At 25.6% G+C, this 16,561-nt stretch overlaps 7 protein-coding genes across 7 annotated transcripts; 1 reads left to right on the forward strand and 6 right to left on the reverse strand. All coding sequences in view use genetic code 12, as the record gives it.

The window, feature by feature from the left end:
- Positions 1-28: 28 nt before the first annotated feature.
- On the reverse strand, positions 29-967 carry KGF54_003608 (mitochondrial 37S ribosomal protein mS43; the record flags this gene model as incomplete). Its single annotated transcript, XM_051764215.1, has 1 exon — positions 29-967. One exon carries the CDS (start codon positions 965-967, stop codon positions 29-31), a length of 939 nt encoding a protein of 312 aa, XP_051619668.1.
- A 211-nt stretch (positions 968-1,178) lies between these two features.
- On the reverse strand, positions 1,179-3,464 carry KGF54_003609 (uncharacterized protein; the record flags this gene model as incomplete). Its single annotated transcript, XM_051764216.1, has 2 exons — positions 1,179-2,187; positions 2,803-3,464. The coding sequence occupies 2 exons, from the start codon at positions 3,462-3,464 to the stop codon at positions 1,179-1,181; spliced, it is 1,671 nt and encodes a 556-aa protein (XP_051619669.1).
- Positions 3,465-4,687: 1,223 nt separating this feature from the next.
- KGF54_003610 (uncharacterized protein) lies at positions 4,688-6,250 on the reverse strand (the record flags this gene model as incomplete). Its single annotated transcript, XM_051764218.1, has 1 exon — positions 4,688-6,250. One exon carries the CDS (start codon positions 6,248-6,250, stop codon positions 4,688-4,690), a length of 1,563 nt encoding a protein of 520 aa, XP_051619670.1.
- A 3,535-nt stretch (positions 6,251-9,785) lies between these two features.
- Positions 9,786-10,367, reverse strand: KGF54_003611 (uncharacterized protein; the record flags this gene model as incomplete). Its single annotated transcript, XM_051764219.1, has 1 exon — positions 9,786-10,367. One exon carries the CDS (start codon positions 10,365-10,367, stop codon positions 9,786-9,788), a length of 582 nt encoding a protein of 193 aa, XP_051619671.1.
- Positions 10,368-11,364: 997 nt separating this feature from the next.
- Positions 11,365-12,474, reverse strand: KGF54_003612 (FG-nucleoporin; the record flags this gene model as incomplete). The annotated part of the gene is made up of 1 exon (XM_051764220.1): positions 11,365-12,474. One exon carries the CDS (start codon positions 12,472-12,474, stop codon positions 11,365-11,367), a length of 1,110 nt encoding a protein of 369 aa, XP_051619672.1.
- A 145-nt stretch (positions 12,475-12,619) lies between these two features.
- On the reverse strand, positions 12,620-14,446 carry KGF54_003613 (DNA topoisomerase 3; the record flags this gene model as incomplete). The annotated part of the gene is made up of 1 exon (XM_051764221.1): positions 12,620-14,446. One exon carries the CDS (start codon positions 14,444-14,446, stop codon positions 12,620-12,622), a length of 1,827 nt encoding a protein of 608 aa, XP_051619673.1.
- Positions 14,447-14,977: 531 nt separating this feature from the next.
- KGF54_003614 (uncharacterized protein) lies at positions 14,978-16,495 on the forward strand (the record flags this gene model as incomplete). Its single annotated transcript, XM_051764222.1, has 1 exon — positions 14,978-16,495. One exon carries the CDS (start codon positions 14,978-14,980, stop codon positions 16,493-16,495), a length of 1,518 nt encoding a protein of 505 aa, XP_051619674.1.
- Positions 16,496-16,561: the final 66 nt, after the last annotated feature.

Raw genomic sequence — 16,561 nt, forward strand, 5'->3', positions numbered from 1 at the left:
AACTCTATTTACAATTTTTATGATCTCTTTATACAGTTATGGCTTGTTTAGATCTAGGAGGTAATCTATTTAAAACAATATCCCAATCAATACATTCCCAACAATTTTCTAAATATTTTCGTTTACCAAAAACTCCATAATCTAATAAATAATTTTTTGGTGATACATCAATACATAAAACAGGTATTAAATTTTTATTTAAATAAGAATTTTCAAATTCAGAATCTTCAATCGATCCTAATTTTAGTGGATTTTGTTTTAGCTCTTCTTCATTTTTTTCTTCATCAAGTAATGATTTTAATCTTTTAATTTGTCCTGATCTTTCAGAATCATCAATTATTCCACCATTATAAGTAGCTAAAACTGATAAATTATGATAACTTGGTTTTTGAGCAAATGAATTTCCCAACCCCAAATGTTTTTGAAATTGTGACATTGTTGATTCTGCAACTAACCATACATTACCATCACCTTTTATTGATAAACCAATATTTAAAAATAAATTACGAAATTCAGTTAATGATCCAAATGATTGATTTATCCAATCTAATAAGTTTTCATCAGTAGGGATGTTTCCGTATTGAGATGTGGGAGTTTTTAATAAGTCTGATTGTGTTGGTTTATTGATTTCTATTGGTATATTTGATGGTCTTATATTTTCGAAAAATTGAATTAAATTATATAATTTAGAAGCATTTTTATTTATATGATATAATTCAGATTTATTTATACTTAATTTGATTATTTCTTTTAAATTTAATTCTTCTCCATCTTTTTGTATAGAAGATTGTGAAATATATTGATTTAAATCTTGTATTAATTGTTGACCTTGATTAAACCATAATTGTGTAAGAGCTTTGTTTGAAAATAAACCTTCGAAATTTGCGTTTGTTGCTTTTAAGACTTCTAATGTTTTGTTTACTGGAAGTGAAGATAGACTTCGTTTTGATATTAGTGATCTAAACATATTGATGTTTAGGTTTTTTAAATTTGGTTGTAAAAATTGAAAAATTTTGTTAGATATAATTTTTTTTGCAGTAAGTTGTTGTACAAAAATAGAGTATGTACATTTAAAGAGATAAATATAATACATACAAACACAATTGTTTATTAAATTAAAATAAATTGTATATTTCTTATAAAATAACTGTTACTACGTAGATTCTCTTATTTAGTTCTTATTTAGTTCTATGTTTCAAACTTTTAACTCTTCGAAGGAATGAATTTTGTTGAGATGGTGGAGAATTTTCATCATCTTTATAATTTGTTTTTGCTGATCTACTTAAAGATTTCGATCTTATTGGTGCAGGAGCTGGTGCACCATCAATAAAAGTAGTTGAACCTAACCCTTCAGTTGAATAACCATGTACTGGTAATGTTTTTGCTGTTGCATCAAAATTTATAACTGATGGATTATGTTTTGGAGTATATATACTTGAAGGATCATTTGATACTCTATTTGTCTTTATTGCAGGTGTTTGTTCTTCCACAATAGAAGATTTTCTACCAACAATTTCATTTTTATCATTTTCATCATAATTTCCAAATGCTAATTTCATTTGTGCATCTTTACTAACATTACCACCTGATCCTGCAATTGAATTATTTGGTCCATCAACTGGGAAAGCCATTACTGGTGCTTGTTTTACATTTTTATTTCTATGAGGAGTACATGCATCAAATGGACCATCATGATGAAATCCACCTCCGAAAAATCCAGTAACATCTAATTTATCAATTGTATCTAAATTTTTTGCAGGTATTTGTTCAACTCTTTTTTTAGATGGTGATTTATTTCTTGAACTTGATGATTTACGATGACTTCTGGATGCATGATGTGATGATGAACGATGTTTATTTGGATCTGAACCTGAACGATGTTCTCTTGAACGTCCATTACTGGAGGGATTATTATTGCTGGAACTACTACTTCCATTATGTTCTTTTTCTCTCCTATATTCTCTTTTTGCAGCTTCTTTTCCAGCAGCTTCTTCATATGATGGTGGAGCAAAATCATCTTGTTGTGGTTTTGGAGGTCTTGCTGGTGGTGTAGATCTTGGTTGTTGTTGTTGTTGTTGTTGTTGTTGCTGTACTGGTGGTTGATATAACGGTTCTCTCTCTGATGTTGAATATATATCATCTGAATCATTAATTGCAGATGCAAATGGATTATTAGATTTCATATTTCTGTAATTGTATTAGTTAGTATTTTACTATATGTTGTAATGATGAATAATGTTTTATATTAGATTTTTAAAAAGAATAAAATGATTAATATTAATCCGGTTGTTAATTTAAAGATAATACTTCAAATATTAAATGATTATTTTTTTTTTTTTCTCTTGTTTTGTTAAACTTTCTCTCTCTCTCTCTTATTTTAAATTTTTAATTTCCTTTCTCTCTTATTATTTTGATTTTTTTTTCCTCTCCATGTTTTTAATTGCTATAATTCATTTTTTATATTGTTTATATTTAAATATTTAATATTGACTAATACCACAATTTAACAATCAAATTGCAATACTAGATTTAATTTTATTTAATTCATTGTACTTTTAAACATTCGCTAGAAAATAAAATAGTAAATAGTAAATAAACAATTTGTTCCCCTTTTTTTTAATTCTCTCTTATTGAAGGCTATGATTTTATGAAGTCATATAACTGCATTAATCATATTATTATTACTAGCCTTATTCCATTATATTCCTGACTTATTGAATTTATCATTCTAATATAAAACATTAAATTCATAGTATATAAGTAATACTATTGCTTTCAAAACGAAAAAAAAAAAAAACATACCTATTATTATTGTTATTATAATTATAATTTACACTTGAATCACTATCAGCTCTCATTGCTTGCATTTGAACTGGTCTTGATAAATTCGAATTTTTTCTTCGAATTTTTACATTATTTGAATTATTGTTGTTAATATTATTATTAATACTATCAATTGAAGTATTATTATTTTGATAATAACTTAATATCTTGTTTGGACTAATTTGTGAATCTTGATCATTATCTTTACTACTTCTATTAACTACTTGAGCAGTATAACTATTATTGTTGGTGTTGAAATATTCATCATCATTATTATCATCATCACTTGAATGATTTTTCATAAAATTTTTATTTTTTTCAACCCAATCATCAAAATGAGAATTTGAAGTATTTAATGTATTTAAAGTTGAATTTGTTGATCTTCTACTTAAACTTGGTGATTTTTTTAAAAAATTATTTGTACTACTATTTCTACTAGTATTACTTGTATTAGTATTATTAAAAGAAAGATGTTTTGTTTGTTGATTTGAATTTTGATTTGCGTAAGGTTGTAAAGGTTGTAAATTTAATGAAGGTTGTGATTGTATTTGTGATGATTGATATTGTCTAAATGGATTATTTGATGATAATCTTCGTAATGAATCTGTTGAAGTATATGAATGATTAGGTTGTTGATACATAATAAAAATATTGACTTAAGTTAAAGATAGAAAAGTATATATTTGTATTAAAATAATAATATTTGAAGAATTAATGGAATGAAAAATATTTGATGAAAAATATTATTGATAATAAGTTGATAATTTTTAATTTTAATTTGTTTGTTTGTTTATGTGTTTATATCTTTTCGTTAAAATTTTAGTCAAATAATCTAAAAATTTGTAATAATTACTTTCAAAAATGGTTTTATAATAAAATAATGAAACGTTTAATTATTTCTTGGTTTATAAATATAATATTTTATTATAAGTTAATAATATTGATTTATGTATAATAAATCCCCAAAATTGAATAAATTGATACTTCTGGTGTTTAACTTTGAATTTGAATTAAATTAGATTGATTGAACTCTAATATTTTGGTTGTAAAGTAAATATGTTGAAAAATTTGTTGATTATAATTGATAAAAGAATAAATAATATAAATCGTCAAAAATTTTAATTGACTATTAAATAAATTAAATATTGAATTAACTGAAAAGTGAATCGAAATTTAACACGCGTTTTTATCGCACGGCTAATTTTATTAATTTATTATTTATAGTTTATTATATAATACTATTCAATTGAATTTATGAGTTTATTGGTTATCAAATTACAAACCTGCCAAATAATAGCATATTGACTAATGATATTAATCTAGTCTTCAATTTTGGTGGAAAACAGAATTTTAGGAAGATAAATTTGTTATACTTTATTTGTACCTTTACTCCATATGTCTTAAACAAAGGGCTAGAATCACGTAAAGAGTCGTGCCATGTTTATCAATATACGCGTAATTAATTGGTCTATGTACACAAAAAGAGTATAATTGATTTATCGGATTAAATTAATTACATGAATAGGATTTTAAGAGATAAAGTAAGTATTAAACTTCTGTTACTTCTAGATTATTTACGAAGTACGTTTTCAATCTGTCAAAAATGATTAATGAATAAAATATAAGTACGAATATAAGTATGAATTCTATAAAATTTATACAAATTTAATAAAATATAAAAAGAATCTAAAATAACCCAGAATTGAAATAATAACAACTAAAACAATTAAAATAAATAAATGAATAAATAAATAAATAAATAAATAAATAAATAAACCTTATGACGGAAATTTAGTCTAATAACATTTTGAAATACTCAAAGTAAAACATCAAACAAAAGTAATTTTTAATTCTTATTAAACTTTCAAAATGAACTCCAATTCCAATCATTTGATAAATCATTAACAACAAAACTACTTTTTCTACCACCATTTGAATCTCTTCTATCATTAAAAGAATTGTTATCATTAATTTCATCATCTTCATTAGATCCCAAACTAAATTGTTTAAATCTTAAAATTGTTGAATCATTATATGCTTGACTAAATGAATGATATAAATTTGGATTTTCTACAAGTAAAAACCATTGTTTTATATCTGATAATTTTAAATTTTTGAAATTTTTAGGTTGAGTTATTTCTGTAGTTAATATATCATATATTGAACAACATTTTTTACATATTTTAATGGATTCATTAGTAACATTTTTAGGTATATGTGATTTAATGGGTATAATAAAATTTGCAAATTTATCAAGTAATACATTATTTGAATTTTCAAGACAATCTAAACAAAATATTAATCCACAAAATCTACAATGATGTCTTTTTGGTACATCATAAATCATTGTTATTAATTTTGAATAAAAAATTGTAGAACATCCATAACATTGTTGAGTTGAATTATTTGATTTCCAATGTATATGAGTTGGTTCTGATTTATAATCTAATGATTTAGAATCAATGTTTAATATAGTGAAAATTTTTTGATAATTTAATTTATTTGTTGAACTTAATATTGGAGGTGGTCTTAAAACAGCTGGTGTCATCATTGGTCGTTTTTTAAAATCTTGAGTTTGTGTTTGAGTAAGTGGTAAATTGGTAAGAGTATTTGATCTTTTTGTACTTGGATTCGGTTCATATATGCAACAATTATTGGAGGTATATTCTGATAATAATTTAAATTCATCGTTTGATTTATCACATTTTTGAGGTTCTGATGATCTTCTTATTGGTTGGTTTAAGTCAAATATTGCTGGGGTATAATCGTTATGATTATTGTTATGGTTGTTGTTGTTGTTGCTAGTATTATGATTATTTTCTTCTTGTATTATTGAATTTTTATTATTAGTATTTTTTGCTGATTTATTACTATTTAATGATTCAAACGATTCTATTCTTTTAGGTAAAATATTATTTTTATCTTCATTTGAACTAAAAGAAGATTTTTTAGTTGAATAAGTATAAGTATAGTTTTTACTATTCATTCTTGGAAATCTAATTTGTTCATCATAATCAAAATCTTTAAATTCAATTTGATGATCTGATTTGGGACTATTATTAACACTATTATTAGTTGATGATTTATTTGACCTTCTATTTTTATTATTATTATTTATCTTGGAGGTGATATTTGAAATTTCATTTATACTTGATAAAGTACATGGTTTTTTTGAGAATGAAAATGGAGGTAATGAATCATCAGGTGTAGTTGTGGCAGTATTTATATTATCTGAATTATTGGAATTACTTGAATTATTTAAATTATTTGAATTATTTGAATTATTGGAATTATTAGAATTATTTGATAAATTTGTATTTAATTTAAATTGTTGTAATATTTTAGATGGAGTAATTGCTGATGATTCTTCTTTTTGTTGATTAGTTGATGATTGTAAACTTTGTGATAGTAGTTTTGTTGATGACATCTTAGATTTTGATATAAGAATATGATTGATTATTTAAAGTTATATCATGTGTATCATTAAGAAAAATCCAATAATAAAATTGTTTGTTGAATAAAAGAAGACAATTGAAATATATTATATATAAAATTTGAATTGTTTTAAAAACAATTAATTAAAGATAAGAAATAATATATAAATGTTGTATTACTTAAATTTTTATTTTATTTTAATTAATAAATTAAGAGAGAAATTTTTTATTTCTATACATTATAATTATAACTATTTAATTAAGTAGAATTAATATAATAATAAATTTTCATATGTACTCACGCCTGAAGAGTAAAATAAATTTTGATTGAAATGATGTTGATCTTGTTGTAAAGTAATGAATAAGTTATTAAATAGTGTGTGAATTTAATATCTCTCCCCGCTATAATAACAATCTACAATTTAAAACAACAGGATAAAATTAAACAAAGTTATAGAGATAAAAGTAGTAACAAAATGTAAAAATTGGACATTTGAACTATTGATAAACTTTCAATAATTATCACAAAATCTAAGAAGTTAATTTAACGAGTTGATATCTTTAATTTTTAATATTGTAAATCTTAACTTTTCCCTAAAAATTAGTATACACAAATTATTTTTTAGTATGGAATAATTTTCAGAATCTTTAATTATTGAATGTACAATTGATTAAACATTTTATAACAATTATAAAATAGAAAGATTTAATTGGACAATGATATTTATTTTTAAGTTAAGGGTGCAAGTCAAAATCTTTCGACAAATTGATTAATAAAATGGTTAGAATACCCTATACCTTAGTGTTGAAAAATTTTCTATACTCTATGTATCGGATTTCTATTTTTTTATCATTTATGAATATAGTTAACCAAATGGTTAATTCAACCGACTAGATTACAACTTTAAATTTTTTTTCTTAATTAATATTCTGGAAAAATTCCAAAAATTATTTATCTATTACTTTCTTGTGATAAAATAAAAATATTAATTTATAAAATATAAAAATGAAGCCCTTAAAATTACGATATGGAATAAAAATACTAAATTTTGATTTTTTCAACTAAATTATTTATTATTATTTTTAATATAAAGTCTAGAATGTTAAAGATATCTCAATTTGCATGAATTAAAATAACTATGATCATGTTTAAAAATTATTCTTATTGTTATTTCAAAACTTATACCTCGAAGTAAATATATAATTAATATAATAAATTGACTAGAAAAAAGAAATTCAAATATTATTTTTGTTTGCTATTTCTTTTTATTATTATTCCGTTTCAAAGTTGTCTTGAATGATTTGCAATGCTTCATAGATCTCGAATAAAACATCCGATTCAACAAGGCGTGAATACATAGTTGAAAATATATCATTAGCTACTGAACTGATTTTCTATATTTAATGCAAGGAAAGAATGTTCCTAATTTCAAATTTAATTAAAATTCAAATTTCTTTAAATTTCTTTAACCCCTGAATTCCCCTTAATGATTTTTTTTTTCTTTTTTCTCTCTTAAAAATTTACGATTAAATTTAAGAGATAACATTTATCATTTTATATTATATTGTGATAACTATCAAAAATTTAAACTAAAAATTAGATTTGTTTTTTAGTGAGTTTATTATAAAGTTTAGACCAATTAAGAAACTTATATACTTTGGTCTATCAATTGAATTAATTGTTTTGATTAATCTACTAAGCCCTTTTAGTAATAATAACTTGAATGTTCAAATATTTATAATAAATTCCTTTTGATCTTATCTAATGATTGGACTGACCAAATTTTGAATATAATTTACTTTATAAAGCTATCTACATATCGACAGATATAGCAGTTTGAAATAAATCCGCAACGTGTGACTATTTAATTTTGTATAATAGAATAACTTTCTTTTCGGTTCAGATTATTCAAGTACTAATTGTACAAAGTAAAAGCTAAATACTGCGTTGCACTTCAGATGAACTTGTACTCTGACATACGAAGCATTGATCAATAAGAGCATATAGCTTACAGCTCAGAGATAAAATACCATAGAATTTTAGAACTGATAATGATATAGCTTTTCAATGCTGGTATTAATATTTGACACTGGAACTAAATAAAACTTAACTAATAAAATCATTCTTGGAACATATACATCTAATGAATCTTACTCTTCATTATGATACAAAAAACAATCCTTAAACAAACATAAACTTGAAAAAAAACTAAATGAATACAAAATCCAAATTTTTGTCGATATATCTTTCTCCTCAATTTTTTTAAAACCAAAAAACTCACTTATTGTAATTAAGCAGTGGGATCAGATAAAACAACATATAAAGCATGTAAAATACCTGGAAACCAGATGAAAATACATAAAATTAAATTTAACCAAAAAGCTCCACTTATTCCTTTAACCATAAAAACAGCTAATGGTGGTAAAAATATAGCTAATATAACAGCAACAATTTTTTCTGAATTCATCCTCGTTTTTTTAAATTATATTGTGACAACTAATGAATAAGTTCAATCCAATTAATTTTGAAAAATAAATCTGGATAAATTGAATATATAATTGAATTATCAATTGATTGTTGTTAGTTTATTAAAAGATTATTAAAATTTGGTTTGTTGAAATTAATTAAAGTATTTATAATAATAATTAATTAAGTTTTATTTAATTAATATTTTTACTTGCGTAAATTAAACTACGACATATTTATTTGATAAAACACCTATAAAAAGTCGTGACCAGCACTAACTAAATATTTTGTAAACTAATTTCAATAATCACTACGAATTATTCGTAAAATTATTAATCTATTGATCAAATCAATTTTTCATAATCGACGTCATATTGGGGTAAAATAAAAGTTTCTCGGAGACTTGATGTTATGTAGTTTGTCAACGTCAGATCAATAAAATGCAGGTTTCAGGTACAATATAATTTGAAAGCCGTGAATTTTTATCATGTTATACTCGATGACTTGGACCAAAAATTTTATACGATTCGTGAGAAATTAGTCTAAAATTAATTTGGATATTCTTCTTCCTTCTCGACTCTAATAGCCCAAAATTTATCTAAGCCATTTATCTTTTGTAAATAAAGGGCTGCAAAAGAATCCGATACTTATCAAATGTTAGACGATAAGGTGGCTTGTTTATTTTTTGAGAAGAACTATAAAACGAGTGTCAATTTTAATTACATAATTTACTTTCCAAAATAACAAATTGGTAATGATCTCAAAACTTATTCTTATCTTTGATATATTTGGCAATTTGATATGAGATTGTATCAGATATATACGACATTTGCGGTTTCAAATTGAATAGAAAAAATGGTTTTAATTTTTCGTAAATTTAATCACTGAAATTTGGAGATCTCGGTATCTAGATCACTAATAGTATTAAAATTAGACAAATTTCAAATGACCAAACGTCTTACCTTTAAAAGAGAGGGATTTAATTGAAATTATCACAAGACTACTAAATGAGAATACTATTTTCATTAAATATGTATTTTACAATAGATTAATCTAAAATTCTATTTCTTTATATAACCTAACAAGATATAATTTAAACAACTTAAAGTCCAAAATCCAATCATAAAACAACATCTTGCAACAATTCCACCTCTATTCAAAAACGGGTATGCAAATTTACTAACACCTGAAGGATCTGTGCCAACAATCAATTCAATGTATGACCAATATAACCCAATAGTTAATCCAGTATATAATAAACCTAATTTATTTCTTTTTTCTTTAACTAGTAAAAGATATAAATAAGGGAATAAATGAATTTTAAAATCTAATGTGAATGTTGATGGTAATGATTTGGTATTTAATAAACTTGGTAGGATGTAATGTAATGTCCAATACCCCGATGTTACTATGAATTCTAGATTTATTACTATATTATATAGTATAATTGTATCTTGAATGTTTAATAGTACCGTTATGATATAAATTATTGTTAAAATCAATGAAATATTAGTCAAAAATTGGAAATGACCACCTCGTACCAAATACGGTGGTAATTGTTGATTAAAACAATCATATAATCCACTTGAACATATTGCTAGTGAGAATAAATTGAATGAAATCGAAATTATTGATGATTTCATCTATTAGTTGTACATAGAAATAAAGTTTCGTAGATGTATTGTAGATAAAATGTAAAACGGTTTTTTTTATCGTCAAGTTAGTAATTAAATTTTAAGCTACAAGTAATAGACAAAAATTATCATTTATCATTATTGCAATCATTAAGTCATAAATTTATTAAAATAATTAATACCTATATTCAGAGACAATAAACCTAATCCAATATTGAAACTAATTGTAAAATAATTCAAATTAGTGATAATATGTAAAGACTCCACGATATTAAATATTGCAATTATTTCAAATATATTTTGTATAAGTAGGATATCATTTAACCAAATTAATATTAGAATTTTAAATAGTTTAATTGATCCTGATACTATGACTGTTTTCAAAAGTACTAAGGTTTTTTCAATAAAATTGTAATTGTAATTCGATCCCCATCCATAAAACACTCTCAAATTAAATTGAACTATGAAATTAAAAATTATACTCTTTAGTATCGTTTGTAATATGAAGAACCAATACTGATAAACAATACTCTTACTAAACAATTTAATTTCATCATTATTGAATTTATTGTACTTTGTATAATTTTTCTCAAAAACAGCCCAGTTTAAATAAACTTCAAATAACAAAATCAAAACCACCAACTTGATAAGATTTAATTTATACCATTTTTGATTCTGATTAAAATCAATTTCAATTAAGTTATAAGATAAATGTCTATATGCTTGTTTTTTCAATAACAAAATATCTAAAAATAAAATGACTGAATCGTATTCAATGTATTTATCACAAACTTTATTGCATGCGGGACAAACTGTTAATTTAACGTATTCACTTTTATATTTTGAATATAGATTTTGAATATTTGGTTGACCACATTCTATACAAATCATTAATTGAAGAAAAGAAAAGAAAAGGAAATAGTTTTAGTATTTTTTTTTGTGTGTACTTTTAAAGATCTCGTAAATTATCATTAACTATTTATTCTATAAAAATTACATCATTTAATCACAGAATAAATTGAGGTGGTGGTGGTATATCAGGCACTTTACCCAACTCAAAATGAGCAGATTTGAAAGCTTCTATTACCACAGCACTTAAATTTGCAATATCAACTGCAGTAGTAGTATCTGATTGAGTATTTGTTGTAGGTTTTGTATTAAATGGTGATGGTTGAGCTTGACCAAAGGGTGACGGGTTAGTTTGTGGTTGACCAAATGCAGCTGTGTTTGTCGAGGGTTGACCAAAGGTTGAAGAAGTAGTTTTTGGTTGACCAAAAGTACTTGTTGTTGTAGTTTGACCGAATGGGTTTGGTTTATTTGATGATTGTGCAAAAGGATTTGGCTTTTCTGGAGTTTGTCCAAATGGGTTAGATTTTTCTGGAGCTTGACCAAATGGATTAGGTTTCTGTTGTCCAAATATACTATTAGATTCTGTTTTTGTTTGACCAAATGGACTACTACTATTATTATTTTGTTGGAATGCATTAGAACTTGATTGTCCAAAAGGATTGGCTTTCTGTGTTCCAAACGGATTAGAAGTATTTGTAGTTTGAGCAGAAAACCCTCCAAATGCAGAAGACGTAGTTGATGTATTTGATGAACCAAATGCTGATGTGGTTTGTGGTTGATTATTTAATGATCCAAATGCAGATGGTTGAGATGTAGATAGTGAACCAAATGCTGATGCTGGTTTATTAAATGCTGATGATGTAGTTGTTTGATTTCCGAATGCTGATGTTGTATTTGTTGGTTTACCGAAACCTGAACTTCCAAACCCAGAATTTCCAAAACTTGATTGATTATTGTTTGTTTGTGATCCAAATGCTGATGATGTTTGTTGTGAGCCAAATGGTGATGGTTTCGCTTGACTACTTCCAAATCCAGAACTTCCAAATCCAGAACTACCAAAACCTGTACTAGTTGATTGTTGTTGTTGAGGTTTATTGCCAAATCCTGATGATCCAAAACCTGAACTACCAAAGCCTGAATTTCCAAAACCTGATGAAGTTTGATTATTATTAGATGATGAGCCAAATCCACTACTTCCAAATGCTGAGCCGGTCTTTGTACCCGTGGCAAATGGGTTTGAGCTTCCAAACCCCAGTGAACCGAACATTTGGCTGATTAGGAGATTATAGGTGAGTTTTTGATGCAATAATCTAGATCGTTATTTATTTTTCTCATTTATTTTTTTTTCACGAAACAAATTAAGGGGGTTTTAGGAGGCTTTTTAGTTTATCAACTCAGCGTTACATGGTTTTTTACTGAACTATTTGTATATTAGCTATATTATTACTACAAACTTTATAAGCATCTGAATATATACGTTTCATTTCCTCAACAACTTCTTCTTTTCTCTTAGTACCATCACAAATTTCTTGTAAATTATTCTCCAAAGTTTTTCTTAAAAATGGTTTTGACAATGAAATTCCATTAAAGTCCATTTTATCAAATCCTTCAATTAATCCCATACCTAGTTTAGAAGGTATAATATAATCTGTTTTACCTTTTTTCTCTTTAATAACATATTTCCTACTTATGATTTTATCAATATGTTCTGCAATTGTTGCATCTGTTCCTATACCATTAGCATCCATTAATGCAATTAATTCAGTTTCTGTCATTAATTGAGGTGGACTTGTTTTACCTTCTTTCATTAGCCCACTACTTATTTTTACAGTTTCACCTTCTTGAAATTTTGGTAACAGTTTGGAACTTTCCCATTTCTTGTATATGAAAATATCTAAATAATTTCTTTCAGTAACCATTAAACCTTCTGCTGTGAAAAATTCATCACCCCATTTTAAAGTTGCCAGTGTTTGCATTCCTATTGCATCTTTTGAACAACAAGCCAAAAACCGTCGAACAACATATTCATATACTTTTTTCTCATTTTGTGAAGTTAAAGAATCAATTGATACATAATTTACTGGATGAATAGCTGGATGTGCATGATCATCATGTGAACCAGATCTTGGTGGTTGATGACCTTCATTAACTAATTTAGTACTCCATAATCCCCATCTTGAATCTTGTTTTTGTTTTTCAAATATTTCTTTAAAATTCATTGATGATGGATATTTATCAGTTTCTGTTCTTGGATAAGATAAAAACCCACGATTATATAATTTTTCAGCTGCTTCTAATGTTGCCTTTGCTGACATTTTAAAATATTTTGCACAATCTTTTTGTAATTCAACTGTAGTTAATGGTAATGGTCTATAATTTGTTGTTTGTTTTGTTTCTAATTTTGTAATTGTACCATGTTCATTTTTTAAACATTTTTCATATAGTAGCATTACATATAATCTATCAAATATATGGCCTCTAACCCAGTTAAAATTTGTTTTTTTGTTTTCTTTTCGTACCATTGGCTCTATATACCAAAATGGTTCCGGTTTGAAATTTTTAACTCTTTTGAATCTATCAACTACAAACCCCAAAGTTGGAAATTGACAAGTACCATAAGATGCAACTTCTTTATCTTTTATTATACTTGATCTTTTTAAATTATCTGTTAAAAGTCTTGTAAAACTTAATCCAACTCTTAAATCCACTTCCATACGACATTGTACTGCGTTTGCAGCTTTCATATCTAATTCAATTGGTGAATTGGCTGCTCTTACAACATGATTTCTTTCTAAATGTGAAAATTTACTTCTCCAAACATTATTGATAGTAATTCTTCTATTTCCCTTATTGGCTGCATCGAATATTTCTTTACCAATATATTCACCTTCTCTATCACAATCAGTCCAAATCATTAATTTATCTGAATTTCTAGCTTCATTTGATATATTGTCAAATACTTCTTTTTGAGTAATTTTTGTTATAATATTTGCAGAAAATAATTGACTTGGAGAACATTTACCCCAAGCATAAGAACTAGGAAAATCAAGATTAGTTAGATGCCCCAATACAGAGGTCATTGTAACATCACATGAACCAGTATTTGAAAATGAAAATCTAAAATCATAATTTTTAATATATTTATTTTTTGATTGTCTAACTCTAATATTTCCACCACCCAATATGTTAGCAACTTCTTTTGCAATTGATGGTTTCTCTGCCACACATAAGATTTTCATGTAATAATGGGTGGTTGGTTGATTATTGAGAGGATGACAGATCTATTTAAATATATGATGTATTATTATTAATAATTTTTATAAATATTACTACACGCGTTTTGTGTTTTAGATATTAATATACATTAATCATAAATTAATATCATCATAACTAAGTAAAGATAAGAAGAAAATGATAAGTATCTGATGACTGAATGACATTAAATGGTCTTCAAACTACACTTTTGTAAGTATTGAGTGATTTATTGTTATTCTTACTATTATACTTATTGTGGATTCCCCACAATTTATAATCATTTGAATAATCTAGTTTAGTATTTACCACATGCCTTTCTGTGATCAACAGAATTAGCAATCAGACGTTATTAATGACATCAAATTAATGTAACCAATTTTTCTCTAGTAATAGTTTTAATTTGTTGTGTCAAGATCGATAGATCATCATCACCACGCAAGCGTTAAAAATAAAAAAAAATATATATTGTGTATGTATTTGATTATATAGATAAGATAAGAAACCACACAAACTCGATGGAAAATGATTATGATTCAATAAATTTAGCATCTACAGTTAAAAGTCAAATAATAAGTAATTTAGGTAATAATGAACCAACTTCAAATCTACTAGTGTCAGTTGCAAACGATGAAAATGAATATGAATTAGATCCGGAAGAATTTATATCGAGTAAAGAAGAAGATAAGATAGACGAAGATCAACTTATTGGTTCATTAAGTAGCGTATTAGAGTCAGTTACCAAACCGCCGGTAGTGAATCAAAATTACAATGAACCAATACAGCATCTAGCTAAAAGAATCCAATATTTGCAACAAGACTTATTGGAAAAGTCACATAATTACCCTAACTCACTAAGTACTGGGGATAATATAGATCAATTAAGAAAATCAATACTACAAATATTTCATCAATTATCAGAATGTCATTACTCATTAAACGAACTATATTTAAAAGATGCAACATATACTCGATCAATAGAAGATTATTTCAAATCTTGGGATATTAAACGTGAAAAAGTTTTGAAAAAAATCAAACATATTAAAAGTGATCAAAGTCAATATGGATCTAAATTAGTTAAATTAATAAATGAATCAAATGATTTAGATGAAGAAATAGATGCATTACAAATGAAATTATCAATGATGAAAGAGAAAAAATTATTGCTAAATAAAGAAATTGAAAGTGCCACAAGTATAATTGAAAGTAAGACATCGTCATATATAGAAGGATTCAAGAACCTAGAAAGTCAAGGAAAAGACGTGCTATATACATATTTACAAAACGATGGTATATCTGAAGCTCAAATTGCCACACTCGTTAAACAAACACCAATAGATCTTTCATTCCTGGTACCTGTGAATGTTACTAAAGAAAACCCAATATCAGCATCAGAAGCTAAGCAGGAAGCTCCCGGACCAGTCATGGGGATGCAGCCGTATAATCCAGAACCTAATACCTCAACAACTCCACCATCAGAAATGAATCATGATCATGGACCAACAGCATACGAAAAAGGTTATATACGAGGATCTCAAAATTCATCAATACTAAAGCAACAAATTCAAGACATACTCAACAAATTTGTACATACATCAACTCCCAATGCCAATAATAGAACAAACTCAAAACTTAATGAATATTCAAATACATTAGTGTCTCAATTGGATATAGATACAATAAAAGCGTATCTTCTACATAGATTTCAAGCATTAAATGATCAAGTTTTGACTACATCTCGACAAGCTGCTATTTTTAATGAATACGATAAACAATGGTCAAATGTACAACAAGTACTCACATCACAAGAAGAAAATCTCGAGTCAATCTTAAGTCAATCAACTACAAATAGTGATAAAACACCTATATTAAAAATTCTAAAATCAACAAAAGAACTGCTTATAAAACTTTGTAATATAAATGAAGATGCTATTTTTTCAGACTTTATAAATGATGAAATTGAAGCTATAGAGAAAGGTATAAGTTTGATATCAGAAGAAACAAATCATGTTGCTAACAGTAAGAAAAAGAATTAATTATTGTAAATAGTATTATATATATAGATGCAATTTTTTGTAATACTAATTTATATATATATATCA

This window comes from Candida jiufengensis (genome assembly GCF_024610255.1).
Source record: "Candida jiufengensis strain CBS 10846 chromosome Unknown scaffold2, whole genome shotgun sequence".
In the NCBI taxonomy this organism is placed as follows: domain Eukaryota; kingdom Fungi; phylum Ascomycota; class Pichiomycetes; order Serinales; family Debaryomycetaceae; genus Lodderomyces; species Lodderomyces jiufengensis.